The sequence below is a fragment of the Bubalus bubalis genome, chromosome 20, assembly GCF_019923935.1.
Source record: "Bubalus bubalis isolate 160015118507 breed Murrah chromosome 20, NDDB_SH_1, whole genome shotgun sequence".
NCBI lineage: Eukaryota > Metazoa > Chordata > Mammalia > Artiodactyla > Bovidae > Bubalus > Bubalus bubalis.
Window position 1 is genome coordinate 63,117,855 of NC_059176.1, and position 20,800 is coordinate 63,138,654.

At 38.8% G+C, this 20,800-nt stretch overlaps 1 protein-coding gene across 4 annotated transcripts in view; it reads left to right on the top strand.

Moving 5' to 3' along the window:
• LRRC28 (leucine rich repeat containing 28) overlaps positions 1-19,752 on the top strand; it is a 206,649-nt gene extending 186,897 nt beyond the window's left edge. For all 4 annotated transcript variants that reach the window (XM_006052244.3, XM_025271601.2, XM_025271602.2 and 1 more), the window contains one exon: positions 19,456-19,752. In XM_006052244.3, the coding sequence (XP_006052306.1) occupies positions 19,456-19,528 (73 nt within the window). In that variant the 3' untranslated portion in view covers positions 19,529-19,752. The remainder of the gene's footprint in view (positions 1-19,455) is intronic.
• Positions 19,753-20,800: the final 1,048 nt, after the last annotated feature.

The following is a 20,800-nucleotide window of genomic DNA, read 5'->3' on the forward strand; positions in this document are numbered from 1 at the left end:
TTGTGTTGTTGGAAGAGGGTGTTTGCTATGACCAGTGCATTCTCTTGGCAAAACTGTTAGCCTTTGCCCTGCTTCATTTGGTACTCCATGGCCAAACTTGGCTCTTACTCCAGGTATCTCTTGACTTCCTGATTTTGCATTCCAGTCCCCTATGATGAAAAGGATGTCTTTTTTTGGTGTTAGTTCATCAAAATGGTATCATCTGCATAGCTGAGGTTGTTGATATTTCTCCTGGCAATCTTGATTAAACAGCTTGTGAGTCATCTAGGCCCTCATTTCACATGATGTACTCTGCATAGCAGTTAAATAAGCAGGGTGACAATATATAGCCTTGTCATTTTCTTTTCCCAATTTTGAACCAATCCATTGTTCCATGTCCAGGTTTAACTGTTGCTGCTTGACGTGCATACAGGTTTATCAGGAGACAGGTAAGATGATCTGGTATTCCCATATCCTTAAGAATTTTCCATAGTTTGTTGTGGTCCACACAGTCCAAAGGCTTTCACATAGTCAGTGAAGCAGATGTTTTCCTGGAATTCCCTTGCATTTTCTGTGATCCAACAGATGTTGGCAATTTGATCTCTGGTTCCTATCTTTTCTAAATCCAGCTTGTACATCTGATGTAAGCAGATGTAGGTTTTATCAAATATGTATCAAAATGAGAAGGATTCCTTCTCTTCCTGGTTTGCTGAGTTTTTATCATGAATGGATGTTGTATTTGGTCAAATACTTTTTGAGTCTATTGATATCATACTGATTTTTCTTTGTTAACCAGTTGGTGAATTATTGGATGACACTGATTTTCAAGTATTGAACCAGCTTTACGTACCCAGAATACCTCCCACTTAATTGTGGTGTAGTTTTTCCTGTGCATTTCTATATTTAATTTGTTAATACTTTCTTGAGAATTTTTTTTATCTCTGTTTATGAGAGCTATTGGTCTCTAGTTTTCTGGTTTTGTACTTTGTCTGGTTTTAAAGTCTGAGTAATGCTGGCCACATAAAATGAGCTGGAAAGTGTTCCTTTTGTATTTTTCTGAAAGAGGTAGTATAAAAATTCCTCTCAGTTCTTTAAGTGATTGACAGAATTCTCCAATGAAACCATTTGGGCGGGGAAATTTCTCTTTTTAAATTACAGATTCAATTTATTTAATAGTTATACAGTTATTTACATTGGCTATTTTATCTTGGTTGAATTTTGATAGTTTGTAGTTTTCAAGGAATTCATCTATTCTCAGTTTGCGAATTTATGTGTGAAGTTGTTCCCTTATATCTTTTTAATGGCTGCAGGATATGTACTGATTTCACCTGTTTCATTTATTATGCTAATTTGTGTCTTCTTTAAGAATCTCTCCTGGTCTTACTAGAGATGTATCAACTCTATTGACTTTCTTAATCCCAGTAAAGGTTTAATTTAACTGGTTTCTCCTCTTTACTTCCTCCTACTAGACTTGGATTTATTTTGCTCTTTTTGGGGGGGATGGTGGTGGTTAGGGTAAAAACTTAGATTACTGACTTGATATGTTTCCTTTTTTCTAACATAAGCATTTAAAGCTATTAATTTCTCTCTCAGCACGGCTATACAGTGTCTCAAATTTTTTGGAATGTTTTATTTCCATTGTTGTGTAAATTTTTATATCCTTTGGGACTGCCTATTTAACCAGTGGAAAAGACTTATACATTTGCAGATTTTCCTGTTCTGTTATTGATACCTAGTTTGATTCCATAGTGGACCCAGAACATGCTCTGTGATTTTTACTTGCTCTAGACAAATTGTTCTTCATTCTCTAACTTCCAGGGAAGCTAATATTATTGCTATTAGAGCTTTTGTCTTTTCTAATATTTGTATTTGTGCTATAAATTTCCCTTTTGTACTTCTTTTGCCTCATACCAAAATTGTTTGATCCGTTATATTTCATTTTCATCAGTTCAAAATATTTTAATTTTTGTGCAGCTTGAGAAGAATGTGTGTTTTTCTGTTGTTGGGTAGAGTATCTGTAAATGTCAGTTAAGTCAAGTTGATTGATGTTATTGAGTTCAACTATATCCTTTCTGATTTTCTGCTTTCTTGATCTTTCAGTTACTTAAAGAGGGATGCTGAAGTCTCCAACTCTAATAGTGGATTTGTCTGTTTCTTCTTAAAGCTGTGTTAATTTTTGCCTTATAGGTTTTGATGCTCTGTTTTTAGCTTCATGCACCTTACACATTTTTATCTCTTCTTAGAGAATTGATCCCTTTATTACTATATGATGTTCCTCTTTATTTCTGATAGTCTTCCCTGTCCTGAAGTCTGCTTTATCTGTAACAAAATAGCTGTTACATCTATCTTTTGATTAGTGTTAACAGTGACTATCTTTACTGTCCCTTTTCTCTTAACTAATCCATACATTTATGTTTAAAGTGAGTTTCTTATACACAGCATAGTTGGGTCTTGTATTTCCATCCATTCAAATAGTTTGTCTTTTCGGTGGTACGTTTAAATCATTCACATATAAAGTGGTTATTGATTTAGTTGGATTAATTGTTATTGTGTTTATAACTATTTTCTATTGTCTATATTTGTTCCTTTTTTCCCCATTCTTTTTGCCTTTTCTGTTTTTAATTGAGCTTTTTATATGGTTCTATTTTATCTCCTCTCATAGCTTGTCAGTTATACTTCTTTTCTAAAAATTTGTAATAGTTTCCTTATCGTTTTCAATGAACATTTTAAACTAATCAAACTCCACCTTCAAATGATACACTGCACTGCTCCACTTGTAGTGCAAGTACTTTTTAACAGAATATTCCTAATTCCTCCCATGACAGCGCGCTCATTCATTTCACTATCCATCTGCTGTAATTATACGGTACACTGTTACCCTTATTTCTTGAAACAAATTAATTTTTAGATTAATTGAAAATTACAAGTATAAAAGATTTTATTTACCTTTATTCCTTCTCCAGAAACCTTCCTATTTATTTATTCTGCAGTAAGTTATTTTTATTTTATTCTTTTATATACATTTACATATATATACATATATGCACATACATATATTTATCTATTTGGCTGCTCTGAGACTTAGTTTCAGCACGCAGGATCTCTGGCTGCAGCATGTGGGATCTAGTTCCCTAACCAGGATCCAAGCCTGGCCCCCTGCGTTGGGAGTACAGAGACTTAGCCACTGGACCACCAGAGAAGTCTGTCTTTATTTTTAAAAATTTTATTGATGTATAGTCGATTTACAATATTATGTTAATTTGAAATACACAACACAGTGTTTCAGTATTTTTATAGATTATACTCCATTTAAAGTTATTACAAATATTGACTGTATTCCCTATGCTATATCATATGTTCTTGTAGTTTACTTTATACATAGTAGTTTATGCCTCTTAATCCACTATTTTACCCCTCCCTTTTTCCCTCTCACTGGTAACCACCAGTTTTATCTCTATATTTATGAATCTGTTTCTGTTTTGTTATATATATTCTTTGTTTTATTCTTTAGATTCCACATATAAGTGATAACACACAGTATTTTTCATTCTCTGGGTGGCTTATTTCACTTAACATAAGACTCTCCAGGTCCATTCTTGTTGCTGCAAATGGCAGGATTTCATTATTTTCTTTATGGCTGATTTATATTTCATTGTGTATGTGTCTATATATATATGCATATATATATATATATCCATTCATCTGTTGATAGACACTTAGCTTCCATATCTTCACTATTATAAATAATTCTGTTATGAACATTGGCGTGTGTGTATCTTCTTGAATTGTTTTCTTCCGTTGTATACCCAGGAGTGGAATTGCTGAATCTTATGGTAGGTCAGTTTTAGTTTTCTGAGGAACCTTCATACTGTTTTCCATAGTGGCTCTACCAATTTACATTCCAGCTGGAAGTGTGCTAGGGCTCCCTTTACTCCACATCCTTGCCAAAATTTGTTATTTGTAAACCTTTTGATAATAGCCATTCTGAAAACTGTGAAGTGATATCTCACTGTGGTTTTGATTTGTAGTGCTCTGATGATTAGCAATGTTGAATATCTTTTCATGTGCCCATTAACCACCTGTATGTTTTCTTTGGAAAACTGTCTATTCATGTTTTCTGCCCATTTTTTAATCAGGTTACTTAGTTTTTGTTTTGCTTTTGGTTTTATTTTTTTGATATTGAATTGTATGAGCTGTTTATATATTGGGGGTTATTGATGTTTAGTCCCTAAGTTATGTCTGACTCTTTTGCAACTCCATGGACTATAGCCCTGTAGTCTCCTCTGTCCAGGGAATTTCCCAGGCAAGAATATTGGAGTGGCCAGGGGATCTTCCAGATCCAGAAATTGAACCTGTGTCTCGTGCATTGGCAGGTGGGTTCTTTACCACTGAGCCACCAGGGAAGCCCATATTTAGGGTGTTAACCCCTATTGGTAATACCATTTGTGAATATTTTCTCCTGTTCAGTGGATTGTCTTTTCATTATGTTGATAGTTTCATTTGCTATACAAAAACTTTTAAGGTTAAGTAGGTCCCATTTGTTTGTTTTTGCTTTTGGTTCCTTTACCACCAGACCTGCCTCCTGAGAAATCTGTAGGCAGGTCAAGAAGCAACAGTTAGAACTGGAAATAGAACAACAGACTGGTTCCAAATCAGGAAAGGAGTATGTCAAGGATGTATATTGTCACCCTGCTTATTTAACTTACATGCAGAGTACATCATGAGAAATGCTGGACTGGATGAAGCACAAGCTGGAATCAAGATTGCCAGGAGAAATATCACTTTAACCTCAGATACGCAGATGACACAACCCTTAGGACAGAAAGTGAAGAAGAACTAAAGAGACTCTTGATGAAAGAGGAGAGTGAAAAAGTTAACTTAAAACTCAACATTCAGCAAATCAAGATCATGGCATCTGGTCCCATCACTTCATGACAAATAGATGGGAAGCAGTGGAAACAGTGACAGACTTTATTTTTCTGGGCTCCAAAATCACTGCAAATGGTGACTGCAGCCATGAAATTAAAAGACACTTGCTCCTTGGAAGAAAAGTTATGACCAACCTAGACAGCCAATTAAAAAGCAGAGACATAACTTTGCCAACAAAGGTCCATCTAGTCAAAGCTCTGGTGTTTCTAGTAGTCAGGTATGGCTGTGAGAATTGGACTATAAAGAAAGCTGAGTGCCGAAGAATTAATGCTTTTGAATTATGGTGCTGGAGAAGACTCTTGAGAGTCTCTTGGACTGCAAGGAGATCCAATCAGTTCATCCTGAGGGAAATCAGTCCTTAATATTCATTGGAAGGACTGATGCTGAAGCTGAAACTCCAATATGTTGTCCACCTGATGTGAAGAACTGACTTACTGGAAAAGACCCTGATGCTGCCAAAATTAAAGGCAGGAGGAGAAGAGGATGACGGAGGATGAAATGGTTGGATGGCATCACCGACTCAATGGACATGAGTTTGAGTAAGCTCCAGAAGTTGGCGATGAACAGGGAAGCCTGGCATGCTGCAGTCCATGAGGTCACAAAGTGTCAGATACGACTGTGACTGAACTGAACTTGAAGATATAAAGGTAGGAAAATTATAGCAACAAGACAAACAAAGCAGGAATGGAAATATTGTTATTGAACAAACTAAGATTCAAGTCAGAAAGTATTACATGAACGAGAAAGAACATAAACTCAAAAGCTTTTGCATGGCAAAGGAAGCAATAAACAAAATGAAGGACAACCCACAGATTGGGAGAAAATATTTGCAAATGATGTGACCAACAAGGGATTAGTCTCCAAAATTTACAAACAACTCATGATGCTTAACAGCATTAAAGCAAACAATCCAATCAAAAAATGGGCAGAAGACCTAAATAAACCTTTCTCCAAGGAATACATACAGGTAGCTAAGAGGCACATGGGAAGATATTCAACATCACTGATTATTAGAGGAATGCAAATAAAAACTTCAATGACTTATCACCTCGTACCAGTCAGAATGACTATCATTGAAAATCCACAAACAATAAATGCTGAAGACAGTGTGGAGAGAAGGGAACCCTCTTCACTGTTGGTGGAAATGTAAATTGTTACAGCCACTATGGAGAACAGTATGCTGCTGCTGCTGCTAAGTCACTTCAGTCGTGTCCGACTCTGTGTGACCCTATAGACGAGAACAGTATGGAGGTTCCCTAAAAAACTAAGAATAGAGCTACATATTACTGTGCAATCCCACTCCTGAGCATATATCTGGACAAAAACATGATCCAAAAGGATACATGCACCCCAGTGTTCATTGCAACACTGTTTACAACAGCCAAGACATGGAAGCAAGCTAAATTCCCCTGTTGACAGAGGAATGAATAAAGAAGATGTGCTACATATACAGTGGAATATCACTCAGCCATTAAAATGAATAAAATAATGCCATGTGTAGCAACATGGATGGACCTAGAGATTGTCATACTGAGTGAAGTAAGTCAGACAGAGAAGGAAAAACATCATATGGCATCCTTGATGTCTGGACTCTCAAATGAATAAATGGACTTACAAAAAAAATTTTTAAAGGTTTTGGATTATTCTAGTTCTGAGAAAAATGTTCTGGGCATTTTGACAAGGATTGCATTAAATTTATAGATTGCTTTGGGTGGTATGGACATTTTAATATTCTTACAACCCATGAAAAGAGAAAATATTTCCACTTATTTGTATTGTCCTCAGTTTCCTTCGTCAGTATCTTAATTGTTTTCAGGGCATATGTCTTTCACCTCCTTGGTTAAACTTATTTATAGATATTTTATTCTTTTTGATACAGTTGTAGAAGAGATTGTTTTCTTGAATTCTCTTTCTGATGGTTCATTATTAGTATAAAGAAGTAACATATTTCTGTGTATTAATCGTGTATCCTGCAACTTCACTGAATTCATTTATTAGTTCTAATAGTTTTTTTTGTCTGCTTATGTAGATTTTAGAGTGGAAACTTTATATATATGCTATCATGTCATCTCTAGTTTTATTTTGATCTGCGTTTTTTACCTATATCCTTTTCCTCTCACTGAAGATCTCCTTTCAGCCTTTCTTAAAGTACAAGTTTGCTAACAGTGAATTCCCTGAGCTCTCAGTTTGTCTGAAAAAGTCTTTATGTTCCTTAACTTTTGCAGGATAATATCACTGGATATAAAATTTTCAGTTTGTGATTTTTTTCCTTTGAGCCCACAAATACTTCACTCCAGTCTTACTGGCATGGTTCTAATAAGATGTCCATGGTAATCTTATGCTTTTTTCTCAATAGGTAACATTTTTTCCAAGATTTTCTTTTTCTTTGGTTTTCTCCAGGTTGAATGTGATATTTCTTTTCTTTCTCTCTTTATTGAAGTACAGTTGATTTGTAACATTGCTCTACAGAAGGTGATTTTCAGTTTTATATATATATATATATATATATATATATATATATATATATATTGTCTTAAGTATTCATTTTCATTATGGTTTTCACAGAGTTATGCATATAGTTCCCAGTGCTGTACGGTAGGCAGCCTGATTATCTATTCCATATATACTAGTTTGCATCTGCTAATCCCACACTCCTAATGATCCCTTCCCTACTCTCCTCCCCATTGGCAAGCACATGTCTGTTCTCTGTGTCTGTGAGCCTGTTCTGTTTTGTAGGCAAGTTGAACTTATAGGCAAGTTCATTTGTGTCATATTTTAGATTCCATATGTAAGTGATAGGGTATAGTTCTTATTTGTAGTGTTTTTGTTTTGTTTTTGTTTTATCCTGCTTGGTGGTGTTAAGTTTCTGGATCTGTGATTAATTTTGTAAAGTCTTTGACCATCATTACTTCAAATAATTCTTCTGCTTTTTTCTCTCCTTTTCCATCTAGTATTCTAATTGTGCACACGTTACACCTTTAGAAATTGTTCCACAGATTTTGGATTTTCTATTTTTTTAAAATTTCCTGTGACAATTCTAACATCTCTGTTATATCTGAGTCTAGTTCTACGATTTCTTTGTCTCTTCAGCATGAACTTTTTCTTGCCTTTTGGCATCTCTTAAAACTTTTTGTTGAAACACAGACATATTGTACTGAGTAATAAGAACTGAGATTTAGTGTGAGATTTTATTTTAGTTTGGCTAGGAGCTGAGCTCTGTTTTATGTCGGCTATAGTAGGTACTAGAGGCTTCAGATTCCTATTCATATTTCTTTAGTGTCCTTTTTTAATTCTCCTTGCTTGATTTGGGTTTCTCTATATGCTTCTCTTCAGAGAGTCTGAATCTTGCAGCTGTTTTTGTTTTTAAATGCAGATTTTTAACAGGAATGCATTTCTGTCATAATATTTTCATTCTCTCCTATTTTGTCAAGAGTTACCTTTTATACTCCTATCTAATTTAAAAGCTAGATCTTTGCCTCAATATTCTGTCAAGCCCAGGATGCACTGTTTGTAAATGAGCTTTAGGAGCATGGTGGACCCTCTTCCCCAGCACCCTCAGGACTGCCCACTGCACCCCCTGCAGGCCATGTAAGATGAGCCCAAGGTTTAATAGTGCTGAGATTTTATTTATTCTGTTTTATTTTTAAATTTTTATTTATGTTAAAATTTTATTTTATATGCAATATAGTTGATTTACAATATTGTGTTAGCTTCAAGTGTAAAGTAGAGTGATTCATTTATACATATATCCATTCTTTTTCAAAGTCTTTTCCCATATAGGTTACTATATTGAGTACTGCTCTCTGTGCTATATAATAGGTCCTTGTTGATTATCTGTTTTATATATAGTAGTGCTTATTTGTTACTCTCAAACTCCTAATTTCTCCCTCCCACGTTTCCCCTTTGATAGCCATGTTTCTTTTTGACATCTATGAGTCTGTTTCTGTTTTGTAAACAAGTTAATTTGAATCACTTTTTTAGAGTCCACATATGCGTGGTATTATATGATATTTGTCTTTGATATACTTCACTAAATATGATGATCTCTGTGTCCATCCATGTGGCTGTAAATGGCATTATTCCATTTTTCTTTATAGCTGAGTAATACTTCATTGTGTGTGTACTAGATCTCCATCCATTCCTCTGTTAGGCTTGCTTCCATCTCTTGGCTATTGTAAATAGTGCTGCAATTAACATTGGGATACTTGTGTCTTTTCCCACTATGGTTTTCTCCAGATACATGCCCAGGAGCGAGATTGCTGGATTATATGTTAGTTCTATTTTTAATTTTTTAAGGAACCTCCATGCTGTTCTCCATTATGATTGCACCAATTTATATTTCCACTAAGAGTGAAGAGGGTTCTGCTTTCTCCACATTCTCTCCAGCATTTATTGTTTATAGATTTTTTGATGATGGCTATTCTGACAAATGTGAGATGATACTTCGCTGTAGTTTTGATTTGCATTTCTCTAATAATTAGCCGGGCTTCCCTGGTGGCTCAGTGGTAAAGAATCCACCTGCCAATGCAGGAGATGTGGGTTCAATCCCTGAGTCAGGAATATGCCCTGGAGAAAGAAATGGCAACCCACTTCGGTATGCTTGCCTGGAAAATCCCACGGACAGAGGCGCCTACAGTCCATGGGGTCCAAAAGAGTTGGCCATGACTTAGCAGCTAAATAACAACAACAATAAATAGCCATGTTGAGCATCTTTTCATGTGCTTTTTGACCATCTGGATATATCTTCTTTGAAGAAATGTTTATTTAGATCTTCTGCCCATTTTTTGATTGGGTTGTTTGTTTTTTTGATTTAGAGCTGCATGAGCTGGTTCCATATTGGGAAATTAATCCCTTGTCAGTTATTTTGTTTTCAAATCTTTTCTCCCATTCTGTGAGTTGTCTTTTCATTTCGTTTATGATTTTCTTTGCTGTGAAAAAGCCTTTAACTTTAATTAGGTCTCATTTTTTTTTTTTACTTTTGGTTTTATTTTCATTACTCTTAGGTGTGCATGTGTGCTCAGTCACTCAATCATGATTGACTCTGTGTGACCCCGTGCATTGTAACCTGCCAGGCTCCTCTGTCCATGGAATTTTCCAGGCAAGAATGCCAGGATATCTTCCCAAAATGCATGGCTCCTCTTAGGAGGTGGATACAAAAAGATACTGCTGTGATTTATATCAAAGAGTGTTCTGCCTATATTTTCTTCTAAGAGTTTTATAATATCCGGCCTTACATTTAGGTCTTTAATCCATTTTGAGTTTATTTTAGTATATGGTGATAGAGAATGTTCTAAGTTCATTCTTTTACATGTAGCTGTTCACTTTTCCCAGTACCACTTATGGTATATTCTTGGCTCCTTTGTCATAGATTAATTGACTATAGGTGCATAGTTTATTTCTGGGTCTTCTATCCTATTCCTTTGATCTATATTTATCTTTTTGTGCCAGTACCATAATGTTTTGATAACTGTAGTTTTGTAGTATAATCCTAAGTCAAGGAGCCTGATGCCTCCAACTCTAATTTCTTTCTCAGGATTACTTTGGCTATTCAGAGCCCTTTATGTTTCCATACAAATTTTTTGTTTTCACTTCAGTCACTCAGTCGTGTCCGACTCTTTGCAACCCCGTGAACCACAGCATGCCAGGCCTCCCTGTCCATCACCAACTCCTGGAGTCCACCCAAACCATGTCTATTGAGTCAGTGATGCCATCCAACCATCTCATCCTCTGTCGTCCCCTTCTCCTCCTGCCCTCAATCTTTCCCAGCATCAGGGTCTTTTCAAATTAGTCAGCTCTTCACATCAGGTGGCCAAAGTATTGGAGTTTCAGCTTCAACATCAGTCCTTCCAGTGAACACCCAGGACTGATCTCCTTTAAGATGGACTGGTTGGATCTCCTTGCAGTCCAAGGGACTCTCAAGAGTCTTCTCCAACACCACAGTTCAAAACCATCAATTCTTTGGCACTCAGCTTTCATTATAGTTCAACTCTCACATCCATACATGACCACTGGAAAAACTATAGCCTTGACTAGACAGACCTTTGTTGACAAAGTAATATCTCTGCTTTTTAATATGCTGTCTAGCTTGGTCATAACTTCCCTTCCAAGGAGTAAGTGTCTTTTAATTTCATGGCTGCAATCACCATCTGCAGTGATTTTGGAGCCCAAAAAAATAAAGTCACCCACTATTTCCACTATTTCCCCATCTATTTGCCATGAAGTGATGGGGCTGGATGCCATGATCTTAGTTTGCTGAATGTTGAGCTTTAAGTCAACTTTTTCATTCTCTCCTCTTTCACTTTCATCAAGAGGCTCTTTAGTTCTTCTTCACTTTCTGCCATAAGGGTGGTGGTGTCATCTGCATATCTGAGGTTATTGATATTTCTCCCGGCAATCTTGATTCCAGCTTGTGTTCATCCAGCCCAGCGTTTCTCATGATGTACTCTGCATAGAAGTTAAATAAGCAGGGTGACAATATACAGCCTTGACGTACTCCCTTTTCCTATTTGGAACCAGCCTGTTGTTCCATGTCCAGTTCTAACTGTTGCTTCCTGACCTGCACACAGGTTTCTCAAGAGGCAGGTCAGGTGGTCTGGTATTCCCATCTCTTTCAGAATTTCCCACAGTTTATTGTGATCCATACACAGTCAAAGTTTTGTGAAAAATGCCATTGGTAATTTGATAGTGCTTGCATGGAATCTATTGATTACCTTGGGTAGAATACTCATTTTGACAATATTGATTCTTCCAGTAAACAATATATCTTTCCATCTGTTTGTGTCATCCTCAGTTCTTTCATCAGTGTCTTACAGTTTTCAGAGTACAGGTCTTTTGCCTCTTAGGTAGGTTTATTCCTAGGTATTTTATTCTTTTTGATTCACTGGCAAATGTGATTGTTCCTTTAATTTCTCTTTCTAATCTTTCATTGTTAGTAGTTTTTGGTATTAATTTAATCTATACTCCACTGTCCTTTTGCTGCAGGCCATTTACTCTGGCAATTAATGAGGGAGGGAAGTGTTCTCAATTTTGTGATTATATCTCATTATTTTAGTGGGCCTTTATCTCTAGGCAGTGACCTTCACAAATTGTTCTTGTCTTGCATATCTTGCTTTCCCCACTTAGGTGGAATGGGCAGACCAAAGCAGGCTTGGGTGGGAAGAATGTCCTTCCCTAGCTGGGGTAAGGTATTAGTAAGCTCTTTCCTCTGAAGAACAGTCCTTTGTATGGAAGATGCTCTGGACATGTTACATAGTGACTACTCTTTTCCCTCTTCCTGAATGAGTAGCAAGGGGATCTTTTTTGGATTTTCACCATGACACCTTATAAGATTTCTGTGTCCTGCTGCTGCTGCTAAGTCACCTCAATCGTGTCCGACTCTGTGTGACCCCATAGACAAAAGCCCACCAGGCTTCCCCATCCCTGGGATTCTCCAGGCAAGAACACTGGAGTGGGTTGCCATTGCCTTCTCCAATGCATGAAAGTGAAAAGTAAAAGTGAAGTCACTCAGTCGTGTCCGACTCTTAGTGACCCCATGGACTGCAGCCCATCAGGCTCCTCGGTCCATGGGATTTTCCAGGCAAGAGTACTGGAGTGGGGTGCTATTGCCTATGTCCTGGTCACCCTAATATTGCAGCCCCAAGGAGTATCTCACTTTCAGGCTTTTCCACACTTAGCCTCCCTGCAATTCTAGTATCTTCTGTCCAGGTAAGCAAATCTCAGCTGTGACCCTCTGGAGGTACCTGTCTTGCCAGATTTTGAAATTGCAGTTTGCCCTATGACCTCAGTTCTCTGGTCAATATCGAAAAGTTACTGATTTTCAATTTGTTCAGCTTGTTCTTGTTATACGAACATGAATGAGAACTTCTAGGCTCTTTATGTCAGAGATGAAACCGGATGTATTCTCTGTATATAATTTCAGTTCGTTCAAATTTGCGAGGTTTGTTCTTCAGCACAGACTCAGAATATAGTCTATCCTGGCTAATGTCCCATAGGCTTCTGGGAGAAAAAGGAAGTATGTTTGTTATTATTGGGTGGAGTGTTTTGTATATGTTAGTTAGATTCTTTGGTTCATTGAGTTGTTCAGTTCTACTGTACCTATGCTGAGAGGCTAGTAGTTTGGTTGCTGAGAGTAAAAATGTTGAAGTTCCCACTCTTATTGTGAGTTTATCTATTTCTCCTTTCAGTGCTATTACTTCTTAACAGCTTTATTGAAATAGTTTACATATCATACAATTCACCCACTTAAAGTATACAATTCAGCAGTTTTTACTATAGTCACAGATATGTTCAGTCAATACCACAGACAATCTTGGAACATTTTTCTTACTCTAAAAGACACTTTGTACTCTTTAGCTGTCACTTCTCTATTTCCCCATACCCAGCCCTAAGCAACTAATTACTTTTCTTTCTATATAAATTGATGGATTTCTGTGTCCCAATCTTTTGGATAGGGAGAACAGGCTTCTCTTGGAGGTTTGGGGGATTTGGTTTTTTTGTTTGTTTTGTTTTTTGCTCCTGCTTGTTGGTGGTTCTGGGTTGGAAGCGTCTACAGAGTCCTATCTGAGGTATTTGGGAGGCAGTAAGGAAGCCGAGGGGATTCACCACTGCTGTGCTGCTTCTCAAGCCCTAGGGTCCTAGGCTGTCTATCTTCATTCTGTCTTTCAGAGTCTTCCAATGCTTGCTTGTTGTGTTATTTTAATTATAAGAGAAAGGACCTGGGAGCAATGGGGCTATTCCATCTTGGCACAACCAATAGCTCCCACCAAAATGTATTTTGCCTCCAAAATCCAAAGGAACCCACAAGTATGTATCTGTTTCTTCATAGTGAGCAGTTCTGGATGTAACTCTTCTTTCCATTTGAAACTTTACCAATGTGGCAGATACCTGAACTTTTGCAGGCCTTCTCTCTCACCTCTAGTAAGCATGAGTTGTATTAAATATCAGGTGTGTTTGCTATTTCCAATTTGATTTCCCCTCACCAATACATATTTTAATGTTTCAGTGAAGGGACTGCTGTCCTGACCCTCCCAGAGATTTCCAGGTAGTGACTGAGCAGGTTACACTTCATTGGATCCACTACAACATCCCCATTTCTCTAAGCCTTTGTTCTTCTTCCTCTGGACTATACAGTAGAAGTTCCAGCATCTCTTTCTCACTGACTATAGGCCTCTACTGGGTCAAGACTTCTATTAACCATTATAGGTACTCAAATGAACACATTAAATCCTAAGGCCTATGTGAAACACCCTCCTTGGCCTGATCCAGTCTTAGACTTATTCTCACTAGCTAATGTACTTAGACTCCATAGCTCTTCAAATTCCTGCAAATAAAATTTGGCAAGATTCCTTCATGTATGTAATCTCTCCCAGGAGCAGCTCTTGCAATTAACTCTGAATCATGCTGAGATTTTACTTTCTCTATGGCCCTAGAGGCAGGGAGTATTGTTCATGTGGGTCCTAAGAAGAGAAATTTCCTTTTTAGGTAACCACACCAGATGAAGTCAGTGAAATCTTTTTATTCAAGTGACTGCTTGTTTTCTTAGAAGGCAAGAAAGGCTGTTTCTAATGTGAAGAAATGTTTAGAGATATTAGAGGTTTAAGGTTCTTATCCTCCTGTCTACACAAAGGTTTCCATCTCAAGTCTCAAGTCCTCACCCTTTCCCAGCCAGAACCTTTATCTTAGCATAAGAGACTTAGCATAAATATACCTGTAACTGGCATGTGGTTCTGCAGCTTGTACACTCAGACCTCAGGCATGTCGCTCACACAGCTTCATAAAATAAGAATTCCTCTAGGGCCACCATATAGAAGCTTTCTGATTCTCTACCTATGCCTTGAATTGAGAGTTTAAGTCACTAAGTTTATCTATTTTTTTTTGAGGGGGCTTGGGATTTGGGGGGATCTCTTCAGCAGTCAGAAGACTCCATCTCCCTCCACAGTCTTTGAATTCATCATGATGCCACAGCAATCAAGTACCACCACACTTGATCTCCCAGCACCTTATCCTCCACTGGCAGTCTGAGTGACCATTCAAGTCATTGTGATACCACAGCTTCAAGTGATCAGTGATATCCCGTTGTTTCCCTAGCAAGGAGGTCATTCATGTCCTCACCAACCCAACACCAGAATCCCACTCTGATGGACCATTCCTTAGGCTACTCCTTCTAACACACACTAAATCAGCCATGGTACTGGCTGGAAAGCACACATAAGCTGGAATGTTGAAGAGGAATTAATGGTGAGGAACTATTTATAGGAGTTCAGGCAGGATTCAGAGCACCCACAGGGATGAGAAAGTACCTGGGAACTTACAGCAGTAGGAAGGTTTACTATTCTTAATCTTTTGGCTTAAAGAACAAAGGAAGATCTGGAGGCTGTTGAGAACTAGAGCCATCAGGAGGGGCCTGCCCAATAAAAGCTCTGGTCAGAGAGACAGAGATAGAGTGAGGGGAAATAGTCAACCGTTCCATAAAAGCAGGGGAAAAAACTGGCAAAAGTTGTCAGAATTGAATTTTTCAGAACTCTGGAAATTAACAAAAAGCTTACAGCAATCTGGAGTGCACTTATTCAAGAAAAGTGGCTGGATCTCAGAAAGAACAGAGATCTTTGTGATGTTGTAACTTACAGTCCCATCTTCTAGTGTTAACCTTGAAAACTAAGGATCTGAAATCACAGTTAAAACCAGCAAGCTGGCAGCAATTGGAAAAGTGTGGGAGGAAGTAGGAGCATCTTCAAAGGGTGGTTCACTACGAAACCCTGCTTGCAAATTCCGTCAGAGTTCACCAGTGCAAAAAACCTCTTCCCTGAGGGTATTTGTCAAAAATTGTCAAAACAATTACAAGCAATTGCTTAACTTCACAGATGTCTGAGGCAGTGAATAACTGTTGGGCCAAATAATAGACTAAGCAGCCGAAGATGGAGAAGCTCTATACAGGCAGCAAAAACAAGACCGGCAGCTGACTGGCTCAGACCATGAACTCCTTATTGCAAAATTCAGACTTAAATTGAAGAAAGTGGGGAAAACCACTAGACCATCCAAGTATGACCTAAATCAAATCCCTTATAATTATACAGGGGAAGTGACAAATAGATTCAAGGGATTAGATCTGATACACAGAGTGCCTGAAGAACTATAGAGAGAGGTTCACATTGTACAGGAGGCAGTGATCAAAACCGTCCCCAAGAAAAGGAAATGCAAAAAGGCAAAATGGTTGTCTGAGGAGGCCTTACAAATAGCTGACAAATGAAGTGAAACAAAAGGCAAAGGAGAAAAGGAAGAATACATCCATCTGAATGCAGAGTTCCAAAGAATAGCAAGGAGAGATAAGAAAGCCTTCCTTTGTGATCAATGCAAAGAAATGGAGGAAAGCAATAGAATGGGAAAGACTAGAGATCTCTTCAAGAAAATTAGAGATACCAAGGAAATCTTTCATGCAAAGATGGGCACAATAAAGGACAGAAACGGTATGGACCTAACAGAAGCAGAAGATATTAAGAAGAGGTGGCAAGAATATACAGAAGAACTATTCAAAAAGGATCTTAATGACCTAGATAACCGTGATGATGTGATCACTCACCTAGAGCCAGTCATCCTGGAATGCGAAGTCAAGTGGGCCTTAGGAAGCGTCACTATGAACAAAGCTAGTGGAGGTGATGGAATTTCCAGCTGAGCTATTTCAAGTCCTAAAAGATGATGCTGTTAAAGTGCTGCCCTCAAATCTGTATGCAGGTCAAGGAGCAACAGTTAGAACCAAACATGGAACAACAGACTGGTTCCAAATGGGGAAAGAAGTACACCAAGGCTGCATATTGCCACCCTGCTTATTTAACTAGTATGCAGAGTCCATCGTGAAAAATGCTGGGCTGGATGAAGCACTGGCTGGAGTCAAGATTGCCGGGAGAAATATCAATAACCTCGTATATGCGGATGACACAACCCTTATGGAAGAAAGTGAAGAGGAATTAAAGAGCCTCTTGATGAAAGTGAAAGAGGAGAGTGAAAAAGCTGGCTTAAAACTCAACATTCAATAAACGAACATCATGACATCTGGTCCCATCACTTCATGGCAAATAGATGGGGAAACAATGGAAACAGTGACAGACTTTATTTTCTTGGGCTCCAAAATCACTGCAGATGGTGACTGCGGCTGTGAAATTAGACAACACTTGCTCATTGGAAGAAAAGCTATGACCAACCTAGACAGCATATTAAAAAACAGAGATATTACTTTCCCAACAAAGGTCCTTATAGTCAAAGCTATAGTTTTTCAGTAATCATGTATGGATGAGTTGGACCATGAAGAAAGCTGAGCACTAAAGAATTGATGCTTTTGAACTACAGTGTTGGAGAAGTCCCTTGAGAGTCCCTTGGACTGCAAGGAGTTCAAACCAATCCTAAAGGAAATCAGTCCTGAATATTCATTGGAAGGACTGATGCTGAAGCTGAAGCTCAGTGCTTTGGCCACCTGATGTGAAGAACTGACTCATTGGAAAAAGACCCTGATGCTGGGAAAGACTGAAGGCAGGAGAAGAAGAGGATGACAGAGGATGAGATGGTTGGATGGCATCATCGACTCAATGGACATGCGTTTGAGCAAGCTCTGGGAGTTGGTGATGGACAGGGAAGCCTGGTGTGCTGCAGGGGTCACAAAGAGTTGGAGCAGTTGGACACAACTGAGCAACTGAACTGAACTGAACTGAAGGCTGGAAGGGAAGATAGGAGAATAAGGTTTCTGCAGGGGCTTCAAAAAGCACTGACATATTTCTAGGAGTATGTAAGGTTGTGTGCATGGATAAGAATGTGGGCATGGTCAAAAGAAGAGCCAAGAAGGCCCTGAGCTTTCACTTCTGCTGGCAGGAAGTGAGACTCTGTGCAAGCAGAACATGAAGGCTAGGGCAGAGTTGTCAGCTGCCTGGTAGGGTGCTGAAAAGTGTGACTGGAGCCCAGTGAGAACTAAAGCCATATAGGAAGGTCCATCCAGGGGAGGTATATCCTCATATTAGGCAAACCTAGCTGGTTAGGGAATCCAGGATTAGTACAAAAACCTAAGACAGGAGAACCCATGGAAGTAGGTCTAGCTCTTGCCTTGAGATCTTTGATCATCCAAGATGATATAATGGCAAAGCTTCTTTTGGAGGATTGGGGTGATCCAGAGAAAATTAAAGCCCATAGAGAAACAAAACGATTTATCAGTGGTTGCCAGAGACTTGGCAGGGAGTTTGGGGGATGGTGCTTTGCTGCAAGTGGACACAAGGAACATTTAGAAAGATGAGAAATATTTTATATGTTGATTGTGGTGTTAAATACTTGTACATATTTCAAAACTCATTCAACTGTACACTTAAAATGGATGAATTTTATTCTGTGTTTGTATGTACCTATACCTGTATTAACTCAACTTTTTCTTAAAAAGAAGAAAGAAAAGTTCAGCTTTTCTCTCTTCCTGTGGCTGTGCCATCCACAGCTTGGGAGGTAGGGTCTATAGAGGTCACCTTCTCGGACTGCATGTGTGTGTGCTAAGTCACTTCAGTCCAACTCTGCAATTCTTATGGACTGTAACCCACCAGGCTCCTCTGTCCATGGGATTCTTCAGGCAAAAATACTGGAGTGGGTTGCCATGCCCTCTTCCAGGGGATCTTCCTGACCCAGAGATGGAACCCACATCTCTTACGTCTCCTGCACTGGCAGGTGGGCTGTTCACCTCTAGTGCCACCACAGAGAAGGGCAGAGACCGGCTTGAGGAGTGGGGAAAAGAGAAGACAGCCAGCACAGGGATCCTGTGTGATCAGCAGTAGATTATTCTCTCCTCACCAGAGAATAGCACTTCTGGTGGGAAAACGAGGCATCCAGCCACTGGAGCCGCCCAGACTGGCTCACGACTCACTGCAGGCAGATGCCAAGTGGAGTTTGAGACGGGATTCCTCTGCTTGTAGAAGAAGACCCTCAAACTCCGGGATTCAGATTCTGAAATTACCTCTATAAGCAATCTATGGGAACACATTTGTAGGATAAATCCCTTAAAATTGTGTTTTTTAAACTCTTTGGGTGTGTGTGTGTGGGTGTGTGTGTGTGTTCTATTTAAATTGGTGACATTTTCAATTACATGATTTTTATAGTATATTTCAAATTCTGTCATTGCACTGGGTCTAGTAAGTAGAATTCAGACCATAACATGGAAAAAGCTTACTTTTCCTTAACTGCTAACATAGGGGGCTTCCCAGGGGGCACTAGTGGTGAAGAACCTGCCCGCCACTGCAGGACACATAAGAGACTCGGATTTGACCCCTGGCTTGGGAAGGTCCCCTGGAGGAGGGCAGGTCAACCCACTCCAGCTAACATGGAGGTGTTGTCTGAAAGCTGCTAATAAAATGAGCACACGCATACCTCACCTGATTCCAGTGCTCAATTTTAAAAGGAATTTACATTTCTGTTGTGTGTTCTGTTGACCATACCTAATTCTTTATTTTAACCAAGAAAAAGACTGTCTCTAATGGAAGGAATCCTGAGGCTTTCCTCTTGAACTGTGTTCATCTCCCCCTCTTTCCCCAGGAGGACAACTGTGAGTTTTGTGGCTTACTGCTGCTCCACCCAATGTCTGCAGACTTTTGACCTACTGAGTTGATAAACACTCAAGAGCCTCAGGAGTGGTGCCAGCTTGACACTGCAGTTGCCTGCATATCGCACACTGTGCGGCAAAGGGGTGGAGAGTCCAGCCAGGCCCAGCAGCCCTTGCGTCCTGCCACACTCGGAGACTGCAGGACTCTGGAAACGTCACGATCGAGCTTCAGAACTGAAATGCCTTCACCCTTCCCCCAAGTTGGAATATATCCTCCCCCAAATTAAGAACCCCTGGTCTTCTGTGTTTTTCTTTTTATGTGAGTGTGTCTCATATGCAGACTATTTAGTTTGATATGCCTCCCCAAATCTAATTTAGAGCAAGTTTCAGCTCCCTGAAGAACTATAATTTGATAATACAACCAAATTAACTTTTGAACATATATACCTTCAATGGTACTTGTAATCTTCTCCTCTGTCTTTCTTTCCCCAGTGAATTATTCCCCAGTGGTTCCTCTCCATGTTTTTAACAAATTTCAGCCAACCCTATGACCTCAATAGTATTGAATCGTTGGCAGAGGGGTGGGGGTGGGGATTGGGGGTGAGGGGGAGGAGAGAGAGGATGCCTGAGTTGGCTCCAAGTTGGACTCTAGCAGGGGCTTCACAAGGGTCCTAGCACACACCCTTTGGAAAGTTACAACCTTGTTTATAACATTTTGCAACCTATTTTGTGAGGGTTTTAAAAATAAAACTAGGCTATAAATGAAATAGACACTTTTGAAAAACTACAAAAATAATTTTTGAATTTTTTTATTCCCTCATAAGATTATTTTTTATTTGAGAAGAGTTTGAAGAATATTTGAGGCTTTAAAAGAATCTGATTCTTTCTGGATTTAAACATTTTCTGGCTCCTGAGAAAGGGAGAAGAGAACACATCAAAATATGACCTCTGGTGTTTCTTGTTAGATGGATTATGGTTAAACTTATACTGACTTTGAAATATCTTTGTTACATATGATAAACAAGTCTCAGCTACTTCTCCTACTAGTTTTTAGCAAGGTGATTCTAAGTACAGTCTGTGCACATTTATTTAAATACCTGCAGCATTAGATAATCTTCATTTTGACCCTAGATTTCTTAAGTACTTGACACACTGTTGTCCAGATAACACTGAGAAAACACAGGAAACACAGGTCCAAATTCAGCCTTGGACTTTTGCAAAAAGGCCATAAATGGAAAGTGTGAGATTGTACTCTGACATAAGATAATGCTCTTAGTGGAGGACTCACATATTTGCTCTTCCTTTGAAAGGATGGCATTTTAATGTTGCTTTGCTGCC